Raw genomic sequence first — 23,964 nt, 5'->3', positions numbered from 1 at the left:
CCTTTTTCTTGGTTGCTTTTATAAACAGACAACCATTTATTTAACAGTGTCTTTTATAAAAGAGACTATAATATAACTAAAAATTACCATTATGTAGAATATTTTTGTACTTCACTTTTATTTGTTCCCATGTTGTGGTGACTGACATTACAATAAACAAAGTAAATATGCAATTATTAAAATACATGGCCACTTCTAACGGATTTAAATTGTCTGCTACTTTTTGCCAGCCCTCTCTCCTGGCTTTTGCAGACTTTGAGGTGTTCCCTGGCGTTTTGATTAAACATTAAAATTCCGAATAAACTTCGACTATTAGTTCTTGCTCTGCTGAGGAGAAAAACTGAGCGCGCTCTTTGGCCACGCTGAGCAGCCAATAGCAGCGTTGCTGATCAATGTTTCTACTATCGATACATATCCCCTTCGAACCAGCGCATGAACGCGCAATTATCTCAGATAACTCAATCCAACTATACTAATCATATCCGGCAGGTGTGTTCGAAGAACCTAATTAGCCGGATCATGATTAGCACGATGATTTTATCTTGGATGTGTAATTTAATCTCGGATATTTTAAGCAACGTACAAAGAACGGGCCCCTGGTGTGTTAGATGAGAGAGACATACAAAATGTGCAGAGGTGGGGTCCCTAGGACACATTTGAGAACCTCTGCCTTAATGCAATCAAACAGAGTTTAAAAAATTACTGATGTTTACATTTACTGCCCTAACATAATACTTAATTTCAGTTTTCAAATCATAAATTGTCTCTAGTCTCTTTCACTTCCACTGGCAGTTGATCTCTGTACATATATATATATATATATATTTGTATGTATGTATGTATACCCAGCTAGGAAAAATGATAAAACCAGGAACTGCTAAATTACTGAACAAAATACTGCAAATTACCAAATGTTGTATATATAAAAGGGTATGGAATCCTATTTTTCTCAAGTGCTTTTTATTAGGAGCGGTGTGGTGCTGGAAGGCTTACATTTTGCCTAGATGTCCAGATGTCTAGAACCGGCCCTGGAGTAAACTGAGGGGTTAAATACACAGGGGAGTTATCAACAGAAAAGAGAACAGGTGCGTGAATTAATTATGAACTATGGAATCTAATAAGATCAGGGAGCACAGGCAAACTAGAGCAGGGAAAACAACCAAAACACAATGAAGCTAAACAGAAATAAACATACACCTTTCTGTGAGGTAATTTTCAAAACACACAGACAGAGAGCGAGAAAATGACAATTAAATTAATCTGTTGTACTTTTGGAGAAGCTTTTGTTTTCTAATAAACGCATTAGATCAAATTATAGTCTGATAAAGTTTGTATCAGCTACTTTTGCCATATACTGTAAGTAGATGAACTATCTACTTTAATTGAGCTATATATTTCAGCTTAGCTTAGGTATAATGTTTCTATAGAGGAGGTGGTTGCTTAGCCAAGTTACCACCTACTCTATATAAACATTATACAATACATTATATGATACATTATATGTTACTGTGTGAGCATCTTCACAAAATATCCTGAAGGGTCCTGTAATTCATTCATATTACCAACATGATCTGACCAATCTCATCTCTTTTTTGCACTTGTGAAGTTGTACTCAAAGCTCATTGAAGGGGAACCTTGTTGTGGTAATTGTGACTTTATATCTTACAATGTGACTTTAAATCTCAGAATTCCAACTACTTCTCATAACTATATCTCACACTGCAAATTTATATTAAAACTGACTTGTTTTTTGTGAAGTAACCTCATACATTGTGAATATAGCTCACAATTGCAACTCTATTTCTTATAATTGTGACTATTAATTGATGTCACAATTGTGAGCAAATTGCATTGACAAGATATACAATCGTAATAACCTTTTGGTTTTTTTGCTCTGAGGTGGAGATATGCTTCTGACGTTCCTCATCGGAGGTTGTTAAATCTGACACAGAGACACTGAAGATTCAGGATAAACCCCAAATCCAGCATAGAGGGGTCCAGTGAATGTGGTGTTGAATGTGTGTATGTGTGTGAGTGTGTGTGTGTCAGAGACGCTGTAGAAGGACAGAGTGCCGGCCGACATGTCCACATACACTCCTACTCTATTAGAGCGGGCTGAAGGCCCAGATACATCAGTGCTGTTATTATCGAACCAGACAGTGTAATTCTTATCAGAACAATACAGACTCCAGGACTTTTCATTGAGTCCAAACCAACAACCAATCCCACTTTTCCTGCTGATTTTTTTATATGTCACTGCTACATGACCCGAGCCACTCCATTTAACCTCCCAGTAACAGCGTCCAGTCAGACTCTCTCGACACAGAATCTGCTCCCGGTGATCAAATCTCTCTAGATGATCAAGATACGGCTGATGATCTTTGGCGTGTGTCACTGTTCTGTTGTCCTCAGACAGAATGAGTTGAGTGTGTGCTGTGTTTATATCCAATGTGAGACCACAGGCATCTGAACACAGAAAAACAGTTCAGAACAACTATGACATCATTAAATATGGAGAGGTGTGTGTTTGTGTGTGCATGAGAGGACTTACATTTTCTCAGTCCTGGTTTGTTTCTGAAATGTCCTCCATGGTCCAAACTATACATTGACAAATCATACACACAAACAAAAATGATTCGCTATGAGGAAAGATTGTTAAATTAGGAGTATGCTAATCTTAATGGGAGTAGTTCAACCAACAATGAAAATTCTGTCATCATTTACTCTCCCTCATGTCATCCTAAACCCATCAGACCCATCAGATTATCTTTGAAACACAAATTAAGATATTTTTAATGACTGAGTGATTTCTGTCCCTCCACTGAAAGTGCAACAAAACTTTCCAAGATCCATTAGTTCTTGCTGAAGCTCAAATGTGATGCGTAACAAGAGAATGAATCTTATTGGTTCTTGCTGAAGCTCAAACGTGATGCGTAACAAGAGAATTAATCTTATTGGTTCTTGCTGAAGCTCAAACGTGATGCGTAACACGTTTGATATTTACGATTTGGGATTGTGCGGGCTCCTATGCGATCTGAAGCAGTACAAAAATCATAATGCACCCCCCAGAATGTTGGGGTTGCAATCGGGCCCTAAATCTGGCTTAAAATATTTTATCGTGTGGCCAGACTTAGGTGACCTCAATCACATACAGAAACACATATGAATCATAACGTATAAACATACTTGAGTATCTTCAGTGAGCAGTTTGGATCACTGAGTTTGTCGTTGAGCAGCTGAACTCCTGATTCTCCTGGGTGATTGTAGCTCAGATCCAGCTCTCTCAGGTGTGAGGGGTTTGAACTCAGAGCTGAAGACACATAACCACAGCCTTCTTCTGTCACCATACAGCCCGACAACCTGCAGACACACACATCAACAGACTGATCATCTACAGACACACATACACAGTCAGATCATCTACAAGCACACATCAACAGACTGATCATCTACAGAAACACATCAACAGACTGATCATCTACAGACACACACATCAACAGACTGATCATCTACAGCAGAGGTCTTCAATCCTGCTCCTGGAGGGCCACTGTCCTGCAAAGTTTAGTTCCAACCCTAATCAAACACACCTGAATCAGCTCATCAAGCTCTTCAGGATCGCTTGAATATTCAAAGGCAGGTGTTGGAACTAAATTATGCAGGACAGTGGCCCTCCAGGAGCAGGATTGAAGACCTCTGATCTACAGACACACATCAACAGATTGAACATCTACAGACACACAACCACAGCCTTCCTCTGTCACCATACAGCCTGAAAACTTAAAACACACAAAACAGTCTAAGGTAAGGAAAACTACTAATTTATACTTATTAATATGTCTCTAAACCTACAAAGATACCCTGATTACAAAATGTTTACTTATCTATGTTTCAGAGTTTTTCTCATTACACAGTAAACTCCCCAGTATTAAATGAACACTGCTCAGTGTTCTTATGTGTCCACACTAAAGAGTGTTCAAATAACACTGAATCAGTGTTGAAGTTAATGAGATAATTAAGTGACGATTGAGCATTTGTGATGAACACCTGCTGTTAACAAGCAGAATCCCTGAAGGAAAGAGAAACACAAGAACTACAACTGACTACAACGACTACAAAGGAAGGCAAAAACACAGATGACCAGATGATGTTGGTTATTTTTTGATGCTGATTAATTTTTAATCATTACAAAGTGAACTGATTCACAAATCTCATCACCAAAAGAAAGTGGCTTATTGCGATCAATAGAATTCAATTTTTCACTATCATCACTGTTTTACTACATGTCAGATATTATGAATTTTGAATACTTTGAATTTTGAATAATAACATTTTTTAAATACATTGTGCATAATAAAAGTTTAGACACACACAGACATCAAGAATAAACATTTGAATCTCAGTCCGACAATATAACCATAAACTAAATGATACCTGCTCTATCTCCATGCAGCATATATTTTCTGGCTCCGTGGGCATCCTAATACAGTTCCCACACAAGCACCTATACAACAGTTTTTCTAGATTAACATGACGGTACAGGCTAGTCTATGAGATGAATCAATCAACTCCACAACAACTAAGTTACATAAATCTATCCACTAACCATTCAGGAACGTCCATGTACAGTCTAATATTTGCAGCCTCTTCCTGAGTCTCTCCATTTGTGTCTGACTCTGGTTCAAACATGTAAGGCAGCACTCCGCTACAGAGTATTATTGACATTTTGCCTGAGAGAAATTCGGCTGTTATGTTGTTCCAGTATCCAAAGCACATGTAAAGGATCTAAACGGGACGGCAGCAGCTCATTTGCATTTAAAGGGACACACAAAAAAACGGATCGTTTTCCCAAAGGGGCAAATTTGACAAGCTATAATAAAAAATCTCGGTGGTATTTTGAGCTGAAACTTCACAGACACATTCTGAGGACATCAGAGATTTATATTGCATCATGTGAAAATGGGCATAATAGGTCACTTTTAACACTCTGAAGGGCTGTTTACACTACACTGATTTCAAATAAAAATTGAAAACCTTTTATGGGTTGTGGCCGTTCATTTACACAACAAAAACGTTTTGGGAACCTAAAAACATTAACCCTCTGGGGTCTGGGCTGTTTTTGGGGCCCTTGAGATGTTCTGACATGCCCTGACATTTGTGCTTTTTTCAGTTGCTTATAAACATATTAATGGCAAAGGTGTAAATTCACTCTATAAAGCACAAACAGGGCTACCATAATATGTGAGCCACGTGTATGTACATGTTTTCATTTTTGAGAGAATAATGTTTATGCATGGTTATTGAAAAAAAAAAAAAAAAAATTTCTGAAATAAGGCCACAAAACACATAGTAAATATGTGTCAATAAGACTTTTGACTAATGGATGTCCTCGCCTAGAGTTTTTTCTTCAAAATTATGTGAAAATAGTCTTGCTTTATCGTTCACATAAAACCATACATTGATTTAAATCGATGTAAAACAGGTTTTGCTTGGAAAGCCAATATGCGAGGGGGAGGAGTAGTTTACACCTTAGAATACAATGTCCCACCCACTCTGCATAATTAGCCATTCATTCAGGTGTGAAACTGACTGAGCCACAATGCAAGGACAAAAGATATATTTAGAAGAAGACTTATATTGACCATTTAAGATTTTGCTTACATCTATCTTGTAAATATGTTTTGCTATTTTATTAAAAAGGTTACAATTACAACAATAATAACAATTTCAGCAATATTTCAAGTGTACTCTTTCTTTGTAAAAACATGATTATAGGCCTACATTTTATCTATGTATTCATATTTCAGTCGATTTTTACTCTCAGTAGCAATACAGTTTGCTAAAACATCATCATTCATTCACACACGCGATTTAAATTTAACGTCTGGCAAATATGAAGTTGACGATAGGCTATTGACTCGCGATCTTCGCAGTAGGCTAGTGTTTTGGATGGTTTTGTTTAGAACCAGCTTTCTGTAAATATATTTCACATTTTTTAGACATGTGAGGCGAGTAGGCTACGGTCTGGTTCATGATGATCTCCAGTTCAAGCACCTTATGTTGTGATTGCTAGCCTATATTTACTTTAAATCCAGGAAATTTGTTAATGAAAAAATTATTAAAATTAAGATACAATTGATACAAAACGAAATTCGTTTTAAAGAAAGGATTTGTACTTTCTGTTTTGAGGTCTCTGTGAAAGTTTGAAAGTCTTTTAGTGCTATTTTTAGAGCGCTCGCGTCCATAATGGAGAACTGTCACGTAATATTGTTTTTTCCTCATAAATGCGAACACGAAAAATAAAAGACAAAAGACTTTTAAGTAAAACTTACTCCGAAATTGTGTTCTCGGCGGAATTCGCTCTTCAAAATGCTGCCATTCGTCCTCTGAGGAAAAGGTGCATTCTTCCTCGCTGTCCAGAATCATCTGAAGGGCGTCTTTATTACCGGAGAAGCGTGTCATACTCAAAACGTGATGAACTATCAGTAAGTCAGATGAAGAAACTGTGTTTTTATGGCATTGATTGGGGGGCGTATGCGATGCATACTAGATCACGTAAACTATTTACATGTGAATAGCGCCGGGGGCGGGGCGTCTGCAGCTCATTTAGAGATAATGAAGGGAGAAGGAAAAACGGTACCTCTCCTTGCTTTCAAAGGGATTACATGAGTTGAAAACATTTGTTTTTTATATAAATTACTTCATTTAAAAGAAGAGATTTCAAGCTTCATAAAGACATATCTCACGTGCCTGTGTGAGAAGTATTCGCTGAGTTATGATTCATTTTCGGACGCGTTTCAGAATGGACTACACGGACAGAGAGAAGGCAGAAATCGCTTCGTATTTATTTTTCTTTATTTGGCGAAAAGCACAACACTTTGTTTTTGTTGTGAGTATACACAAAAATAATACACATTTAACAGAATCGATTGATGTATGAAACTCCTATGGAAAATCAAAGTCAACAGAGTATTTATGAGTTTCTTTTACACTGATAAAAAAAAAAAGCGAGCTGGTATCGCCGGCGATACCGCCGACCTCAGGGGGTTAAATTGTGAAAACATGATTATTTGTAGCATTCTATCTAAAAGCTTTTAACTTAACAAAACTTAACAGAACCTTAATTGGAACTGCTGAAATTTACTTTATCAGAGTGCTAAACTTAATTTAATTTCTATGCTTGAATCCCTAAAAATGAATCCCTATTAGTGCTAAATATTCCACCTATATTATTCAAAGTACTAAGATATCAACTAAGATATCAAAAGATACAATTTTGCACACCTCAGTATCTCCAGCTGACAGTTTGGACTCTTCAATTCATCCGAGAGCAGCTTCACTCCTGAATCTTGCAGGTCATTGTTACTCAGATCCAGCTCTCTCAGGACACAGTTTGAGGATTGTAGAGCTGATGACAAACTCTTACAACACTGAGTAGTAAAATTACAACTAACAAGGCTGAAGGAGAGAAAAACACATCCTTAACCTCATTCTTCAACTATTTCAATAATATCAGCTACATTCTTGTAAAAGACATTTAAATTAATTTATTAAGACATGATTAAACACTCACAGTGCTTTTCTGCAGTTGATCACAGCTGGTATCAGTCTTCTTCTACCCTCATCTGATGTGTTGTATTTCTTGAGGTTCAGCTCATCCAGCACCTCCTCTGAGATTTGAAGCATGTAGGCGATTGTTGAGCATTGAGCAGGAGAGAGTTTCTTCTCTGAGTGTTTGTCTGATTTCACAAACTCCTGAATCTCTCTGGACAGAGTCTGATCTTTCACTTCCAGCAGACAGTGGAACAGATTTATGGATCTTTCAGTGGAGAGTCCATGTCCATCATTGATCTTCTCTTTAATGTACTGTGTGGTTCTCTTGATGATCTCTGAGCTGTTCTCTGTGTGAGTCAGTAGATCTTGTAAGAGTCTCTGATTGGACTCTAGTGAGACGCCCAGCAGGAACCGCAAGAACAGATCCAGGTGTCCATTCTCACTCTCAAGGGCTTTATTTACTGCATCTCTATGCAGATTATGCATCACATCACAGAACTGCAATGTGTCAACATTTTTGATTACATAATGATAAAACACATAGAAACCAGCGAGAAACTCTTGAATGCTCAGATGAATGAAGCTGTAGACTTTCCTCTGATGAATAACAGATTCCTCCTTAAAGATCTCAGTGCAAATCCCAGAATTCACTGAGGCGTCAGTGACGTCTACTCCACTCTCTCTCAGGTCCTCCTCATAGAACATCACATTGCCCTTCATCAGCTGATGGAAAGCCACTTCAGCAAGTTTCACAATCACTTCTCTGTTGGACTGCAGGAGTTTCTCTGGATGTCTCTCTTCATACTTCTGATTCCTCATGTTGATCTGAATCAGCAGGAAGTGGATGTACATTTCAGTCAGAGTTTGAGGGATTTCTGCACTCAGATCTTCTTCCAGGAGCTTCTGAAGCACAGTGGAGGAGATCCAGCAGAAGACGGGTATGTGGCACATGATGTGGAGGCTTCTTGCTCTTCTGATGTGTGAGATGATTCTGCTGGCTTGATGCTCATCACTGATTCTCTTCCTGAAATATTCCTCCTTCTGAGGCTCATTGAATCCCTGAATCTCTGTCAGACGGTTGATGTATTTGGAGGGGATCTGATTGGCTGCTGCTGGTCTGGAGGTGATCCAGATGAGAGACGAGGGAAGCAGATCTCCTTTCATGAGGTTTGACATCAACACACCCACTGATGAAGTCTCAGTCACATCAGAGACTTTCTGAGCATCTGAAAACATAAGTGGGATTCTGCTTTCATCCAGACCATCAAAGATGAACACAACTTTACACTCCTTATAAATATTTTTTGAGTCCAGATCTTGAAGTTCAGGATGAAAGTCCAGCAGAAGTCTGTGAAGACTGTACTGATGATCTCGGATCAAGTTCAGCTCTCGTAATGGAAGCACAAACATGAAATCTACATCCTGATTGTCTTTTCCCTCGGCCCAGTCCAGAATGAACTTCTGCACAGAGACGGTTTTCCCGATTCCAGCGATGCCTTTAGTAAGAACAGTCTTGATTGGCTCTTTCTCACGTACTGGTTCAGGTGAGGCTTTAAAGATGTCATTGCAGTAGATTGGAGTCTCTTGTGAGTGTTGTGTTCTGACTGTTGTCTCCATCTGTAAAACCTCATGTTCTTCATTCACTCCTTCTCTCTCTCCCTCTATGATGTAGAGCTGTGTGTAGATCCTGTTCAGGAGGGTTTGATTCCCCTGTAGTTTCATTCCCTCAAATAATCTCTCGTACTTGTTCTTCATGCTGGTTTTGTGCTGGTCTTTGACTCTCTGCAGGTCTCCAGTCTCCAGTGTGTGTGTCTGTAGGACTGCTTCAGATTTGTCCTGACTGATATGGGTCTGATAGTGGGATGTAGATGACGGCACAGATCTGTTCCGCTCATCTATCTCTCCCCTGCTGAAATTAAAAAAGAGAAGTGCAACAACAAGACAATTACAGCCATTGCAATGACCCTTGGAGACCATCAGAAATTTATTGATTACCAGGTATGACTTCGCTACCCCTGTGCAGTGCATATGCTGTGTATGTTTACTGAATTTCTTAAATCATTATTTATCTGTGATGCACTACAGTATATTAGCAAGTGAAAGAATATACTAACGTAGAGTCAGAGGACTCTGATCCATCACTGAATTCAGGTGGTTGCCTTATGGATTTGCTACTCTTTACAGACACACTGCTGGGTTCTGGAGACTCTGCTATCTGTCTCTGCCTCCTGCTGATAATGACAAAAGACAAACAAAAAAGCATTTTAAACTTTTCTTCTGTTTGTCAATATCCTGTCTCAAGTCATGGCCCATGTCTATAGCTTGAATGCACCTTTGATTTACATTTATTCATTTAGAAGATGCTTTTATCCAAAGCGATTTACAAAAAAGGAATACAACAAAGAGATTCAGTTACATGAGAAGTGCTGTTATACGATTGTTCACTAATGAAATGAATGGGACACATAGTAAACACATACAGAATAAGGGAGGTTCTGGAAAAGTGCCGTGTCTCTCTGTGATGGTACCATGAGGTGCCACTCACTCACTGACTGCAAGTTTCTGGAATGCACTTTAACCCTCTGGGGTCGACAAATGCACCGGCGCTTTTTGCTGGATTTTTTTCCAGCTGAGGATTGTGAATAGTAAGTTCTTTATTCTTAAGCGCTTTTTCTAAGCGCGATATGGAATAGTGTCTGTAAACCACAAAAAGACTGTTTAAATATGAATCGCGTGTCTGTGTGTGAATGAATGAACGGCACAGATGTTTACTACAGCTGTAGTAAACAACAGCGCGCATCTGTGCTGTTCATTCATACTCGCACTTACATTAGTAAACGTTTTTACATGAACACATCTGCTAGTTTAGCTTTTACCAAACTTTATTGCTATACTGAGATGAGTAAAAATCGACTGAAATATGTTGAAATAAAATGTCTTTGTATAAGCAACGTATTAAACTGCAAATTAACATTTATATGCCCTAATATATCATATGTTACAGACGAAATATGAAAGACAACATTTTGTTGACTAGTTTTGGATAGATTATAGTTTTTACTTTAAAATAGACTACTGCCACATCAAATAAGCTTTTGTTAGCCAATTTCTGCTCATATGTTAGTCATAAATGTATAGTATGTTTTGTCAAAAATAAAGTCATCAACTAAGATGTTATTATAGTGTTTGCTCCAATGTAGGCTATATTCAAACTAATGAATCCTTAACTTTGAAATACGTATGATAAAATGTAGCCAATACTTTTTAAAAATAAAGATTACACTTGAAATACTGTTAAAATTGTAAGTGTTGTTGATTTACATGTGAAAACTTTTTAATAAAATAGCAAAAAATATATTTACAATGTAGATGTAAACAAAATTTTAATAGGTCAATATAAGCCTTCTCATTAAATTATTTATTATTGTTTTTTATTAGTGACACATTTGGGGAGAAGATAAATAAAACTTTCCAAAACTTTCTGAAAATACAGTATGAGAATTAACTTTAAAATTACTAGAAATTTTTACCTTGGATGTTATACAATGCAAGCATACACAATTTGTGGAAAAAAAGTTATTTTTTCAAGATGTTTCCAACTCTAACTTTGAACCAATTCTGTAGAATGGCCCATATAGCCTATTTGAACAGATTTGTCTCCAGGTATGACTGTGTACTAAAAATGTGCTTTCGACTTTCATTTATATTTGGATTATATATATAATGTATATATATATATATATACACAGTATATATATATATATATATATATATACAGTGAGGAAAATAAGTATTTGACCACCCTGCTATTTTGCAAGTTCTCCCACTTAGAAATCATGGAGGGGTCTGAAATTGTCATCGTAGGTGCATGTCCACTGTGAGAGACATAATGTAAAAAAAAAATCCAGAAATCACAATGTATGATTTTTTAACTATTTATTTGTATGATACAGCTGCAAATAAGTATTTGAACACCTGAGAAAATCAATGTTAATATTTGGTACAGTAGCCTTTGTTTGCAATTACAGAGGTCAAACGTTTCCTGTAGTTTTTCACCAGGTTTGCACACACTGCAGGAGGGATTTTGGCCCACTCCTCCACACAGATCTTCTCTAGATCAGTCAGGTTTCTGGGCTGTCGCTGAGAAACACGGAGTTTGAGCTCCCTCCAAAGATTCTCTATTGGGTTTAGGTCTGGAGACTGGCTGGGCCACGCCAGAACCTTGATATGCTTCTTACAGAGCCACTCCTTGGTTATCCTGGCTGTGTGTTTCGGGTCATTGTCATGTTGGAAGACCCAGCCTCGACCCATCTTCAATGCTCTAACTGAGGGAAGGAGGTTGTTCCCCAAAATCTCGCAATACATGGCCCGGTCATCCTCTTCTTAATACAGTGCAGTCGCCCTGTCCCATGTGCAGAAAAACACCCCCAAAGCATGATGCTACCACCCCCATGCTTCACAGTAGGGATGGTGTTCTTGGGATGGTACTCATCATTCTTCTTCCTCCAAACACGTTTAGTGGAATTATGACCAAAAAGTTCTATTTTGGTCTCATCTGACCACATGACTTTCTCCCATGACTCCTCTGGATCATCCAAATGGTCATTGGCAAACTTAAGACGGGCCTTGACATGTGCTGGTTTAAGCAGGGGAACCTTCCGTGCCATGCATGATTTCAAACCATGACGTCTTAGTGTATTACCAACAGTAACCTTGGAAACGGTGGTCCCAGCTCTTTTCAGGTCATTGACCAGCTCCTCCCGTGTAGTTCTGGGCTGATTTCTCACCTTTCTTAGGATCATTGAGACCCCACGAGGTGAGATCTTGCATGGAGCCCCAGTCCGAGGGAGATTGACAGTCATGTTTAGCTTCTTCCATTTTCTAATGATTGCTCCAACAGTGGACCTTTTTTCACCAAGCTGCTTGGCAATTTCCCCGTAGCCCTTTCCAGCCTTGTGGAGGTGTACAATTTTGTCTCTAGTGTCTTTGGACAGCTCTTTGGTCTTGGCCATGTTAGTAGTTGGATTCTTACTGATTGTATGGGGTGGACAGGTGTCTTTATGCAGCTAACGACCTCAAACAGGTGCATCTAATTTAGGATAATAAATGGAGTGGAGGTGGACATTTTAAAGGCAGACTAACAGGTCTTTGAGGGTCAGAATTCTAGCTGATAGACAGGTGTTCAAATACTTATTTGCAGCTGTATCATACAAATAAATAGTTAAAAAATCATACATTGTGATGTCTCTCACAGTGGACATGCACCTACGATGACAATTTCAGACCCTTCCATGATTTCCAAGTGGAAGAACTTGCAAAATAGCAGGGTGTTCAAATACTTATTTTCCTCACTGTATATATACTGTATATACTGAATATATATATATATATATATATATATATATATATATATATATATATATATATATATATATACCATTAACAAGTCACTTTGGATAAAAACCTCTCCCAAATGCAAAAATGTCTTACCTGGGGTCAGAGGTCATCATTGTATCACTGATGTGCTTTCGACTTTCATTTATATTTGGATTATATATATACTGTATATATATATATATATACACAGTATATATATATATATATATATATATATATATATATATATATATATATATATATATATATATATATATATACCATTAACAAGTCACTTTGGATAAAAACCTCTCCCAAATGCAAAAATGTCTTACCTGGGGTCAGAGGTCATCATTGTATCACTGAATGCAGAGGGCAGATTCTTCATGGGTTAATTTGAAACTCAATTCAGGAAATGTCTTCATCCTCTATCTTTTCATAGAGACTTATTTTGGAGTGTCCTCCTCTTTTCTAAAAAAAAAAATGTGTTGAGAGAATAATTGATCAATTTTATGAAAAAAATAAAAAAAATAAAAAAAATAAAAAAAATAATATATATATATATATATATATATATATATAAATGTAACAATATATATATATATATATATATATATATATATATATATATATATATATATATATATATCAGATAAGTAATATTCTCTGTCTTGTCACTTAAAAAAAAACCTAATAATATATATATATATATATATATATATATATATATATATATATATATATATATACATACACACACTTAAAAAAATGATATAAATATATATATATATATATATATATATATATGTATATTCTTTTTTTCCCCCTATTTATAAATATATATATATATATATATTATTACATTTTTTGGATGCTAAACTATTGTTTATTATAGGCTTTGTACTTCACTCACGTTCCAATATTGAAGGGAAAAATTATCCTCTTCACATGCGCAGAAATGTGCTTGGAAACATCACAGTTGAGCGGTGATTACTGTGAATTGTATGAATTGTACTACTGACTATTTAAACAGAGCAGTGTAATTTTTAAATGTTAGGTTGAGGTTGAACAGAGTCAACATTTTTTAGTTCATTCCTACTTCCATAGGAATTCATTGAAAACGCTTGCTCTGCTCTGCACCATTATCCATGTCAGTGTGGACGAACATATTTTACTTTCGTTTTTAAGTTAGCGATTCAAAAGCCCCCAGCGGTGTCACACGTTGATTAACTGGTGTTAAAATATTCTCACCGTCACATACCTAGTATATTTTTACATAGATACAATAGGCCTACCTGATTTTGAACACAAGAGGGCAGTATAGCACTATGAATTACATAATTTATTTACTTTTTGAATTAAAAAAGCATTATGGATGTTTTTAAACTTAAACAATTATTAAATTGAAAAAAAAAAGAATAAAATGGGTTTAGTTCTGATATTTGTATAATTTTATATAGAAATAAATGGTGTATAATTACATTTTTAGAAGATATGAGGCTTTTAGTGTTTCCTTTTTTGACATTACTTTAATCCCTCGCCATAGCAAAACCATTTGAGATATTTAATATCTGTTTACAATTTAGCATCTTTAATGTATTTTCATCATGTTGAAAAAGTTTGGCAGGAATAAAATAAACCACTTAAAGGTGCTGTATGTAACTTTTCTACTAAAATGAATCCTTTTTTTATTGCATGTGTGTGAAGAGGTTGTAATCTCACATTAAAATGATCCACTTTGCAGGTTTTGCTATTACCTCGGAAAGCAAGTATTCTTATTTTTATGTGAAGGTGCCGGGTCGGATTTACCGCAAAATCCAGTGACGTGACCTGCACGCGCGCTCCCGAGCCTCTCACCTCGTCTAGCCTACTGACTTTGCACTCAACAGCGACGACACTGCAACTTATGACATGTCTGATAACACTAAGAAACGACCTGCTCCCAGCACAACATAGACTCCAACACAAACTCCACATATTGATAAAAAACAAAAAACTAAATTTTTCTGCTGAAGCTCGTAAGGCCAGGCGTGAATCGGACGAACTTCGGGTGAAAACACGGATCAACATCGGCAGGGCATTTGAATCATGGAGAAACCTTATCTACAAACCTAGAATGTACATTTCCTGAAGAAAATGTGAAGTGGTGCTTGCAGTGGCACAATTCGGCACGGTTGATAGGGTTCCATACTTATCATGGTACGAGCATGGAGCATTAGTTCAACGTCAAGCTGATAAAAGTAGCCTATTATTGTAACGTTGCAGTGGGAGTTTACCTGAGTTTCCAGCATGTTGTGTGATGCTTTCTCCGGTGTGTTGCGTCTCAGTCTGGAAGGTACCCACAGTGCCGTTTATATACTGTCTATGCACATTTCTCGCTCATAAATTCGAGCACGGTCAGCACGCGCAATGGCAAGAGCACGCGCTTGTAAACTTATTGGTTGCAATCTGAAACATCACCGCTAGAGGTCGCTGAATCCTACATACAGCACCTTTAAGAGGAGTGGGTAAAAATTCAGAGGCTGATTTTGCAAAGAAATCCACATTCAAAACAAAATATCTGACTTCCTGTTGCTCGGAGCTAATGACTGTAAATTAGAAAATTGTCCGGCTCGATGAGACCAATATGCGTACTGATTTTTGTGACTGTACATAAAATTAACCCCCCCACTTTTGTCAAAAGCATTTAGAAAGTGACACACTTCCTGCTGCCAGTTAGTGGCACTATAACTTTGACTCACAATAGTTGCATCCATCTGATTGGCCTCTTACACGGACACACTGCTGAAGTTTCATCAAGATCAGTTAATGTATGCAGAATTTATAACACTTCGTTTTTATCTTTTCTCGCCATAAAGTCGTTTCCTCGCCACGGCCAAACCATTCGAGATATCAAAAATCCGTCCGCAATTTAGCATCCTCATTGTCTTGACTTCATGCTGACCGAGTTTGGTGGCAATTGAAAGAATTGCCTAGGAGGATTATTTTAAATTCCAGAGCAAGCGTTCTCCAAACAACCCATAATAGTCGACTTCCTTTTGGGCTGGCGTAAAACTTGACCAGGGAAAGTTGTTCGGCCCGATGAGATCTATATGTGTACTGAGTTTCATATTAATTCATGCAAGCGTGTTTGATCTATTGACCAAGTTTTCAGACCCCGTTCAAGGGTGAAAAATCCCCCCCACCCCTCACACACACAGAGACAGAGAGAGAGAGAGAGAGAGAATTCTCCAGAAAAATCCACATTCAAACCAAAATATCTGACTTCCTGTTGGTCGGAGCTAATAACTGTAAATTAGAAAGTTGTCTGGCTTGATGAGAACAATATACATACCAAGTTTTGTTGCTGTAGATGAATCTAACCCCCCACTTTGGTCAAAAGGTGGCACTACTGTGCCATTCCACCACGCCCGTTTCTGAAACTTTTCACATGTCTACTGGCTAATAAGTGTGATGTGTCTGTCGAGTTTCATCCAATTTCAAGTATGCTAAGAGTCTCAAAAGCATCAAAAAAGAATATTAAAGTTTGATGCGTTGCCACGGCAACAGTATCTAAGATATCAATAATCCTTTCACAGGTCTACATCTGCCGTGTGTTTACATTATACACATAAAGTTTGAAGCAAATCGGGTAAAAATAAGAGAGTAATTTCAAAGCATTTTGAAAGTGACACACTTCCTGCTGCCAGTTGGTGGCGCTATAACTTTGACTCACAATAGTCACATCCATGTGATTGGCCTCTTACAACGAACACACTGCTGAAGTTTCATCAAGATCAGTCAATGTATGCAGAAGTCATAACACACTTCCTGTGTCCCATTATTCGCCATAAATTCGTTTCCTCGCCACGGCCAAACCGTTCGAGATATCAAAAATTCGTCCGCAAGAATTCATCCTCAATGTCTTGACTTCATTCACACCGAGCTTGGTGGCGATCGGATGAATTCCCTAGGAGGAGTATTTCACATTCCATTGTATGCGTTTTCCAAACAACGTATAATAACCGATTTCCTGTTGGGCTTTTGTAAAACTTAGAGCATGAAAGTTGTTCGGCCCGATGAGATCTATATGTGTACTGAGTTTCATATTATTACATGCAAGCGTGTTTGATTTATGGACCAAGTTTTCGGACACCATTCCAGGGGGAGCTGTTGAGCCCCCCTGCCATGCCCGGGTACCAGCTTCAGTCCGGCCCTGATGGCCGTGGGTTCTGACCTGTGTGTAAAATTGCAAGAGTTTTTGAGCATGTTAAGGGCCCCAAAAGTGACAAAAAGGCAAAAAAAAAAAAAAAAATGAAAAAAAAAAAAATCCTTCCGGAAACAATAGGGCCTTCGCCCTTTCAGGGCTTGGGCCCTAATTAAATATACAAACAGAGAGACATAAAAACAGAGAAAGATGCTGTTACATGAGGGTGAATAAATACTGATAGATATTTTACTTTTGGATTAACTATCCCTTTAAGTATTACACTGCAGTGCAGCTACATTAAATATAGGGGGGAGCCCCAAACACTCCAAGCTGCAGACAAAGCGTCCCTGAGACAGGCAACCCAGAGAGAGAGGGCTGAGAGCTGCTCTGTGAAGGCACCGCTCCTTCCCCTAGTGGAGGACTGGGCGGAGAATCATTTGTTCAAGTTTGTTTTTGTTCCGCCGCTGGTCTCACAGCCAATGGTACCCAAAACCTCAGCAAAAGAGCAATTTCCTCAATCTCTGGGTTACAAGAAGTCTGGGTTGACAGTCACAATGCCTTGCCTCTCTCACCCCTCTCTTTTGCCAACAGGCAGGATGATGCGTTTTGAGGACGCAAAGCCTTCTCACGCAACACCCGGCCGCCCTGTGGAGTGCAAATACACTCACGCCCCCCTCGGAACGCAGGGCACCACAGCGGGTACATCTGTTGTCCATTGGTCCCCCTTGCACAGTGTCTGCAAGCCTGGCTAGCTCTTAACAGCCCGTCTCACTGGGTCTTTCGGACGATTAGACTCGGTGACGCGATTCAGTTTGCCCGGCGTACAGCCAGATTCAGCAGCGTCTGGGTTACCTCAGGGGCAGACAAGGATGTTCCTGTCCTGTGTGCGGAGATTGCAGTCCTATTGGCAAAGGACAAGATAGAGCCAATCCCTCCAGCCTACATGAAGTCAGGGTTTTACAAGCCCATACTTCGTAGTGCCCAAGAAAGGCGGTGAGTTACAACAATCTTAGATCTGAGAGTTTTGAACAGGGGCGAATATGGCATTCACAGCCGCAGTCACGGCGCTTGATTGATTCATATGAGACCACTTCAGCGCTGGCTTCACGGCCGAGTCCTGTGATGGGCATGGCACCGTGAACTGATCAAGTTTCATGTTTCAAGTTTGTTTTTATTTATATAGCACATTTAAAAACAACAAACATGGCTGACCAAAGTGCTGAACAAAACACAAGATAAAGAGACAAGGGTAAACAACACATTCATGACAGAAGCTCATAATGAATTAATATCTAAAGAAAAAAAGTAGGTTTTAAGAGAAGATTTAAAAACAGTCAAAGACTGTGCCGATCTGATGTAAACCGGAAGGCTGTTCCACAGCCTAGGGCCGGCAATAGCAAAGGCTCTATCTCTGTGCTTTAATCGTCATCTGGGGACAGATAAAAGTCTCCAGACCTCAAATTTCGTTTGGGATTGTATGGACAGAGTAGCTCAGACAAATAGCTCGGTGCCAGATTATTTAAGGATTTTAAAACAAAGCGAAGAATGTTAACTCCAATTCTAAAATGCACAGGTAGCGAATGCAGTGATTTCAAAATTGGAGAAACGGGATCATCAGATCCTTATGTCCAGCCTCTCATCACTGGGCATTGCAGGAACTCCTCTCCACTGGTTTGAGTCCTATCTCAGGGTCGCATGGAGAGGCGAGATATCCAGAGCACATTAACTGACCACAGGGGTTCCTCAGGGTTCAGTTCTTGGACCCTTGCTCTTCTCCATCTACACCACATCACTGGGACACATCATACAGACACATGGTTTCTCCTACCACTGCTATGCTGATGACACACAGCTCTTCCTCTCATTTCAACCAGATGATCCCACAGTAGCTGCACGGATCTCAAGCTGTCTGGCGGACATCTCAACATGGATGAAGGAACATCACTTGCAGCTCAACCTGGCAAAGACTGAGCTTCTCGTCCTCCCTGCCAATCCGTCTCTACAGCACAACTTCACTATCCAGCTAGAATCATCATCAATCACCCCATCAAGGTCGGTCAGAAATCTTGGAGTAAACTCATACGAGTCTACATCCCTACCAGAAGCCTACGATCGGTCAAAGAGCGACGTCTCGTGGTTCCATCACAGAGAGCCACAAAAACACTTTCCAGAACATTCTCATTCACAGTTCCATGCTGGTGGAACGCGCTCCCCACCCTCATCTGGAATTCAGAATCCCTGACAACATTCAAAAGACAGCTGAAAACCCATCTCTTCCGTGAGCACTTAACCTCATAAAAAAAAAAAAAAAAAAAAAAAAAAAAAAAAAAACTTTCCCTTTAAAACCTCACTTATCGGGCTTATGCTACTCTGAATAATGCCTGAACTTTGTATTTCGAGCACTTCTTGCGTTGTTTTTGCCTCCTCATGATGACTCGCTTAATTTAGTCCTAATTTGTAAGTCGCTTTGGATAAAAGTGTCTGCTAAATGACTAAATGTAAATGTCAATTTTCTTTTGAGGAACTTTCCAGTGGCATTTTGTACTAATTGGAGACGAGCAATAGGTATTTGGACTTTGTAAAGAAAAATGACAGTCTAACAGAGAAACTTATATTCGTTAAATATGGTTTAAACTAACTGAGGACAGTTCCCTGAATACCCACAAAACATTCTAGTCGGGTTAAGGGAGTTTTATAATCAACTGTATAAAAAACAACAACAACTGATTGGCAAATCACTCCATTCTATCACTGAACTGCCCTATAGCTTAATCGTGCCTACACTTTGAAGTGGAACCACTTGGCCTTACAGAGAGTACCCCCATTGAACCTTTGCAGTCAGTGGAGATTAAAATCCTGTCCCTTCTGTTAAGAGGGTGGGGGACCTGCAGGCATTTTCGGTCGACAAAGCGTGCCTGGAAATTGGGCTGGGCGACTCTCATGTCATTCCTGAGCTCCCGGCCTGGGTACGTGCCCAAAGTTCCCACCACTCCTTTCAGAGACCAGGTGGTAAACTTGCAAGCGCTGCCCCTGGAGGTGGCAGACCCAGCCCTTGCATTGCTGTGTGTGTCCCGTTCACGTCCTGCATTTGTACGTGGACTGCCCTCAGAGTGTCAGGACTTTGTCTGCTATGGAGGTCAGCAGAAGGTAAATGCTGTCTCCAAACAGAGGTTAGCCCAATGGATAGTGGATGCAATCCTCTTTGCGTATCCATCCCAAGAGATTGCTCCCTCGGAGTGAGAGCTCACTCAACACGCAGTGTTGCTTCCTCCTGGGCGTTGATGCACGGCACCTCTCTGGCAGACATATGCAGAGCTGCGGGCTGGGCACCCTACACATTCGCCAGATTTTATAATCTCAGAGTGGAACCAGTGTCCTTCCATGTGCGATCTACAAGTAGATAGCCACGGGTCCCGCTTGCAGCGCCATTCCCCTCCAAGTACAGGATGCGATGCAACTTTCTCCTCAGTTGAGTTTCCCAAACGGCGAACCCTGTTGAATTTCCTCCAGCATCCTCGGAAGTCAGGTGTTGCGGATACATCAGACGCCAGGTCTAGCACTCATGTGTATGCCCAGTCTGTCAGCCCCTGTACTAGACTAGATGACCATATGTTGTGATTCCCCTCCTTAGGTGATCCCAGTTGGCAAGCCTGTGTCTTCCCCTCGGCAGCCCTCTCTATATAGTTGTAACGCAGTTCAGCTGTTACGGGAAGAAGGAGGCGGGAACCGGCGAACATTCAACATATTTTAATAAATAAATAAACAAATACAAAAATGAAAGTATAAGCCAGCAGCCCCTCGCAGATGACTGCTGGCAACACAAAACATCAAATAAAACGCAGGCCTGTTCCTCTCTCGCTCTTCACTGTCGTCGCTCCTCCTTCATGCTTCCGCTCCTCCGTGAGAGATACGAGACCGGTGCGTCGCGCAGGTGTCGCTCATCAGTAATCACGCCATTGTGTCCTCCCCTGAAACAGGCGGGATCTACTTCAGAGATATTCCATATGTAGTATTGCCCTGATGGTCAGTCCATATGAGTAACTCCACATGTTACCTCCCTTCAAGCAGGATGTGGTCTCCGCAGCGTCCCTTTCCAAATACTGGAATAGGCAAACTTTCCCAGTGTTATCCTATGTCTGACTGTAAGGCTGAAATTGGAACTTCGGTGATTGACAAATCTCTGTGCTTACGCTTGTCTGCTTCCCTGCCCCAGTGGTGCCAGCTGGCTTACTCAGAGCCCTGGAAGGAGTCAGTAGATGTGGCATCTTCCATAGGGATCCCAATTCGTCAGTCACTGACGATTAATGTCAAATGTGATGTCGAACGGAGACGTTAATTCCCCTTGCCACAACTCCTGTACCTCTGCTGACAGCCAGGATCCGGTCTCGGCTCCTCAGTGAAAACTTAATGCGAGTATTGCACGCACGCCCTTATATACTCAATACTCTCTCAGGCGAGATCCCAATTCGTCAGTCACTGACGATTAATGTCTCTGTTCCCTCCTTAAGGGAATGGGGGTTACATTAGTAACCTAGATTTTTGTTACGGCTGGCTCATATACTGCAACTTAAAAGAGCCAAACAACAAATTCAACAATAAATTGTACATTTAACAATAAATACCAATTTATTTACAAAACAAGAAAACAATTATTAAACAATCACAAGAAAACCGATGTCTGGGGGGGAAAAACACGCACGTGTGATTACCAAATAAGCATAATTTCTGGCTCTAAAAATGAATAGGGAAGGAAAATATTAGGAGAAAAATAAATACAAATTAGAAGAATGGGAGAGAAGTGAGAAAGAGCTCACTCGAAGGCACTCGAAGGTCTTTATACTAACACCGTATCAGAGGGTTAATTATGAACTGAATGCACCTGTTGCCCAACTAACGTATGCACTGTTTAGCTGAACCAATGTTTTTTTTAACAACAACCAGCACTTTCTCATGTTTGTGCAACAGAATCAGCAGGCATTGGTTTATTGATAATTGTTTCTGATTACTGTAAACAATAACGCCATCACAGTGCATTACAAACTGTCATGGTAAAGACATATATTTGTATTTTTACTTTTTATACTTTCTTTGTTTAGTTGACATCACAGTATCTGCATATATAAAACAATTACTCTATGGCTTTCAGTCAGTTAATTTTTTTTTCTTCTAATGTTATCAGAGTAAGTCTGAATGCATATCAAAATAGTTTACTTAATCAAAATAATTTCCATAAAGAACTTTAACTGTCAACCATGTTGCCAATTTGTTTCTGAGCTATTGCAGTTGTTGAAATATTATGTTCCAGATTTCAAATCCCATTTAAGGAAGACCAAAAAAGAAAAAATAGCAGTTGAGTTTATATAACTACATGGTTACATGAAGAATATGTTTTCAACTTACCACATAATATGCCGCCGTTTAAATACCCAGTGTTAACAGGTTTAAACCTTGGAATGGCGTATTTTCTACTTTCACTTCCGTTTACTAGTGAGATGGTTTTAACTCCACCCACATGAAAAGCAAACTCTCTCGAGTGACACAGAGCATTATTACATTTTCAGGTGACTCTCAGATCTGTTGCATGCATTAAAGATAGGGTAGGTAATGTTTTTCGTGCATCAAACCTTTTTTATATATATATATATATACTGCTTGAAAGTCTCTTCACATCCTGATAGCAATCAATAATTAAAGTGTTCTAAATTTAAAGACTCAGTCAGGACCATAATGTGTTTGTCTAATCAATTACATTCGGTCCTGCCTGCCTGTCAACATGTGCATTTGCACAATTCAGATTCTGTTATAGAAGTACCTGAAGAATCTGAACTTTACAGATGTAACATGACAGACAATGAATTGTTCACCATGTCCAAAGATTTATTGAAGAAAACCAGTAACCCAGTGTTACAAAGAGCAGATGTTACATTAAAGAGACATTTTCACCTGATCTGTCCATTAAAAGTTACTTTCACTGCTGCAACATAAAGTCAGGAAGATTCAGTCTTAATAATTCATATTTGTAATGTATTTTGATTAAAATAAAAACACATTTTAGGTTCCCCAACAAAATATTTTGACAAATTCAAAACACAGGAAAAAAGAAGTACAAATTAATATAAAGTGTAAAGTTGAGGTTTCGACAAATCAAAACATATAATTTAAACATATAAATTGCTAAGAATTGTATTAGAATGGTTTTAGCTAGCATAATTTACCAAAGTCAATATTGTTAAACAGAGTGAGTCGAAAAAATTCAACAAACACTCTTGAAAGCATAATGTTAGTGCTGCAAGAGATTGTCATGACAGTTATGATAATAGCAATTTCTGACAATCCAACAGGATAAAACTGAGTCTGTGGATCCTCTGAAACAGTGACGACATCTATAGTAGCTTTCATAAGATCACACCAAATGAAGAACCAGAGTGTTTCTGCAGACCATCATCTTTGACGTGCTGAAGTCTCCATGGATTCACACAATAACAGATGATACCTGATACCTGAACAGCTTGTCATATAAGAGTTTCTTCGCCAACGGCTAACACACACACACACACACACACACATGTCTGGTGCACTATCTTTGTGAGGACTCTCCATAGACGTAATGGTTTTTATACTGTACAAACTGTATATTCTATCCCCTTACACTGCCCCTATCCCTAAACCTACCCATCACAGGAGACATTCTGCATTTTTACATTTTCAAAAAAACTAATTCTGTATGATTTATAAGCTTTTGTACCCATGGGGACCTCAATTTAGGTCCCCACGGTGACACGAGTCCCCATGAGTCTGTGTGCATTCAGGTTTAAGTCCCCACCGGTGTAGAAAAACATGTCCACACG

At 39.0% G+C, this 23,964-nt stretch overlaps 1 protein-coding gene across 3 annotated transcripts; it reads right to left on the bottom strand.

The window, feature by feature from the left end:
* LOC307165008 (NLR family CARD domain-containing protein 3-like) lies at window positions 1-23,964 on the bottom strand. 3 transcript variants are annotated; one of them, XM_079882254.1, is made up of 8 exons: window positions 22,517-23,964; window positions 13,263-13,398; window positions 9,666-9,782; window positions 7,571-9,460; window positions 7,282-7,455; window positions 3,187-3,360; window positions 2,552-2,598; window positions 1-2,466 (listed from the first exon to the last, which is right to left on the bottom strand). In XM_079882254.1, the coding sequence occupies exons 2-8, from the start codon at window positions 13,313-13,315 to the stop codon at window positions 1,937-1,939; spliced, it is 2,985 nt and encodes a 994-aa protein (XP_079738380.1). In that variant the 5' UTR covers window positions 13,316-13,398; window positions 22,517-23,964; the 3' UTR covers window positions 1-1,936. The 3 variants fall into 3 exon arrangements, with proteins under 3 accessions (XP_079738380.1, XP_079738381.1, XP_079738382.1); XM_079882255.1 differs by having other exon boundaries at window positions 7,571-9,457; XM_079882256.1 differs by lacking the exon at window positions 7,282-7,455.

Source organism: Squalius cephalus (assembly GCF_949319135.1).
Source record: "Squalius cephalus genome assembly, chromosome: 9".
NCBI lineage: Eukaryota > Metazoa > Chordata > Actinopteri > Cypriniformes > Leuciscidae > Squalius > Squalius cephalus.
This window is presented reverse-complemented; position numbering and strand designations above follow the sequence as displayed.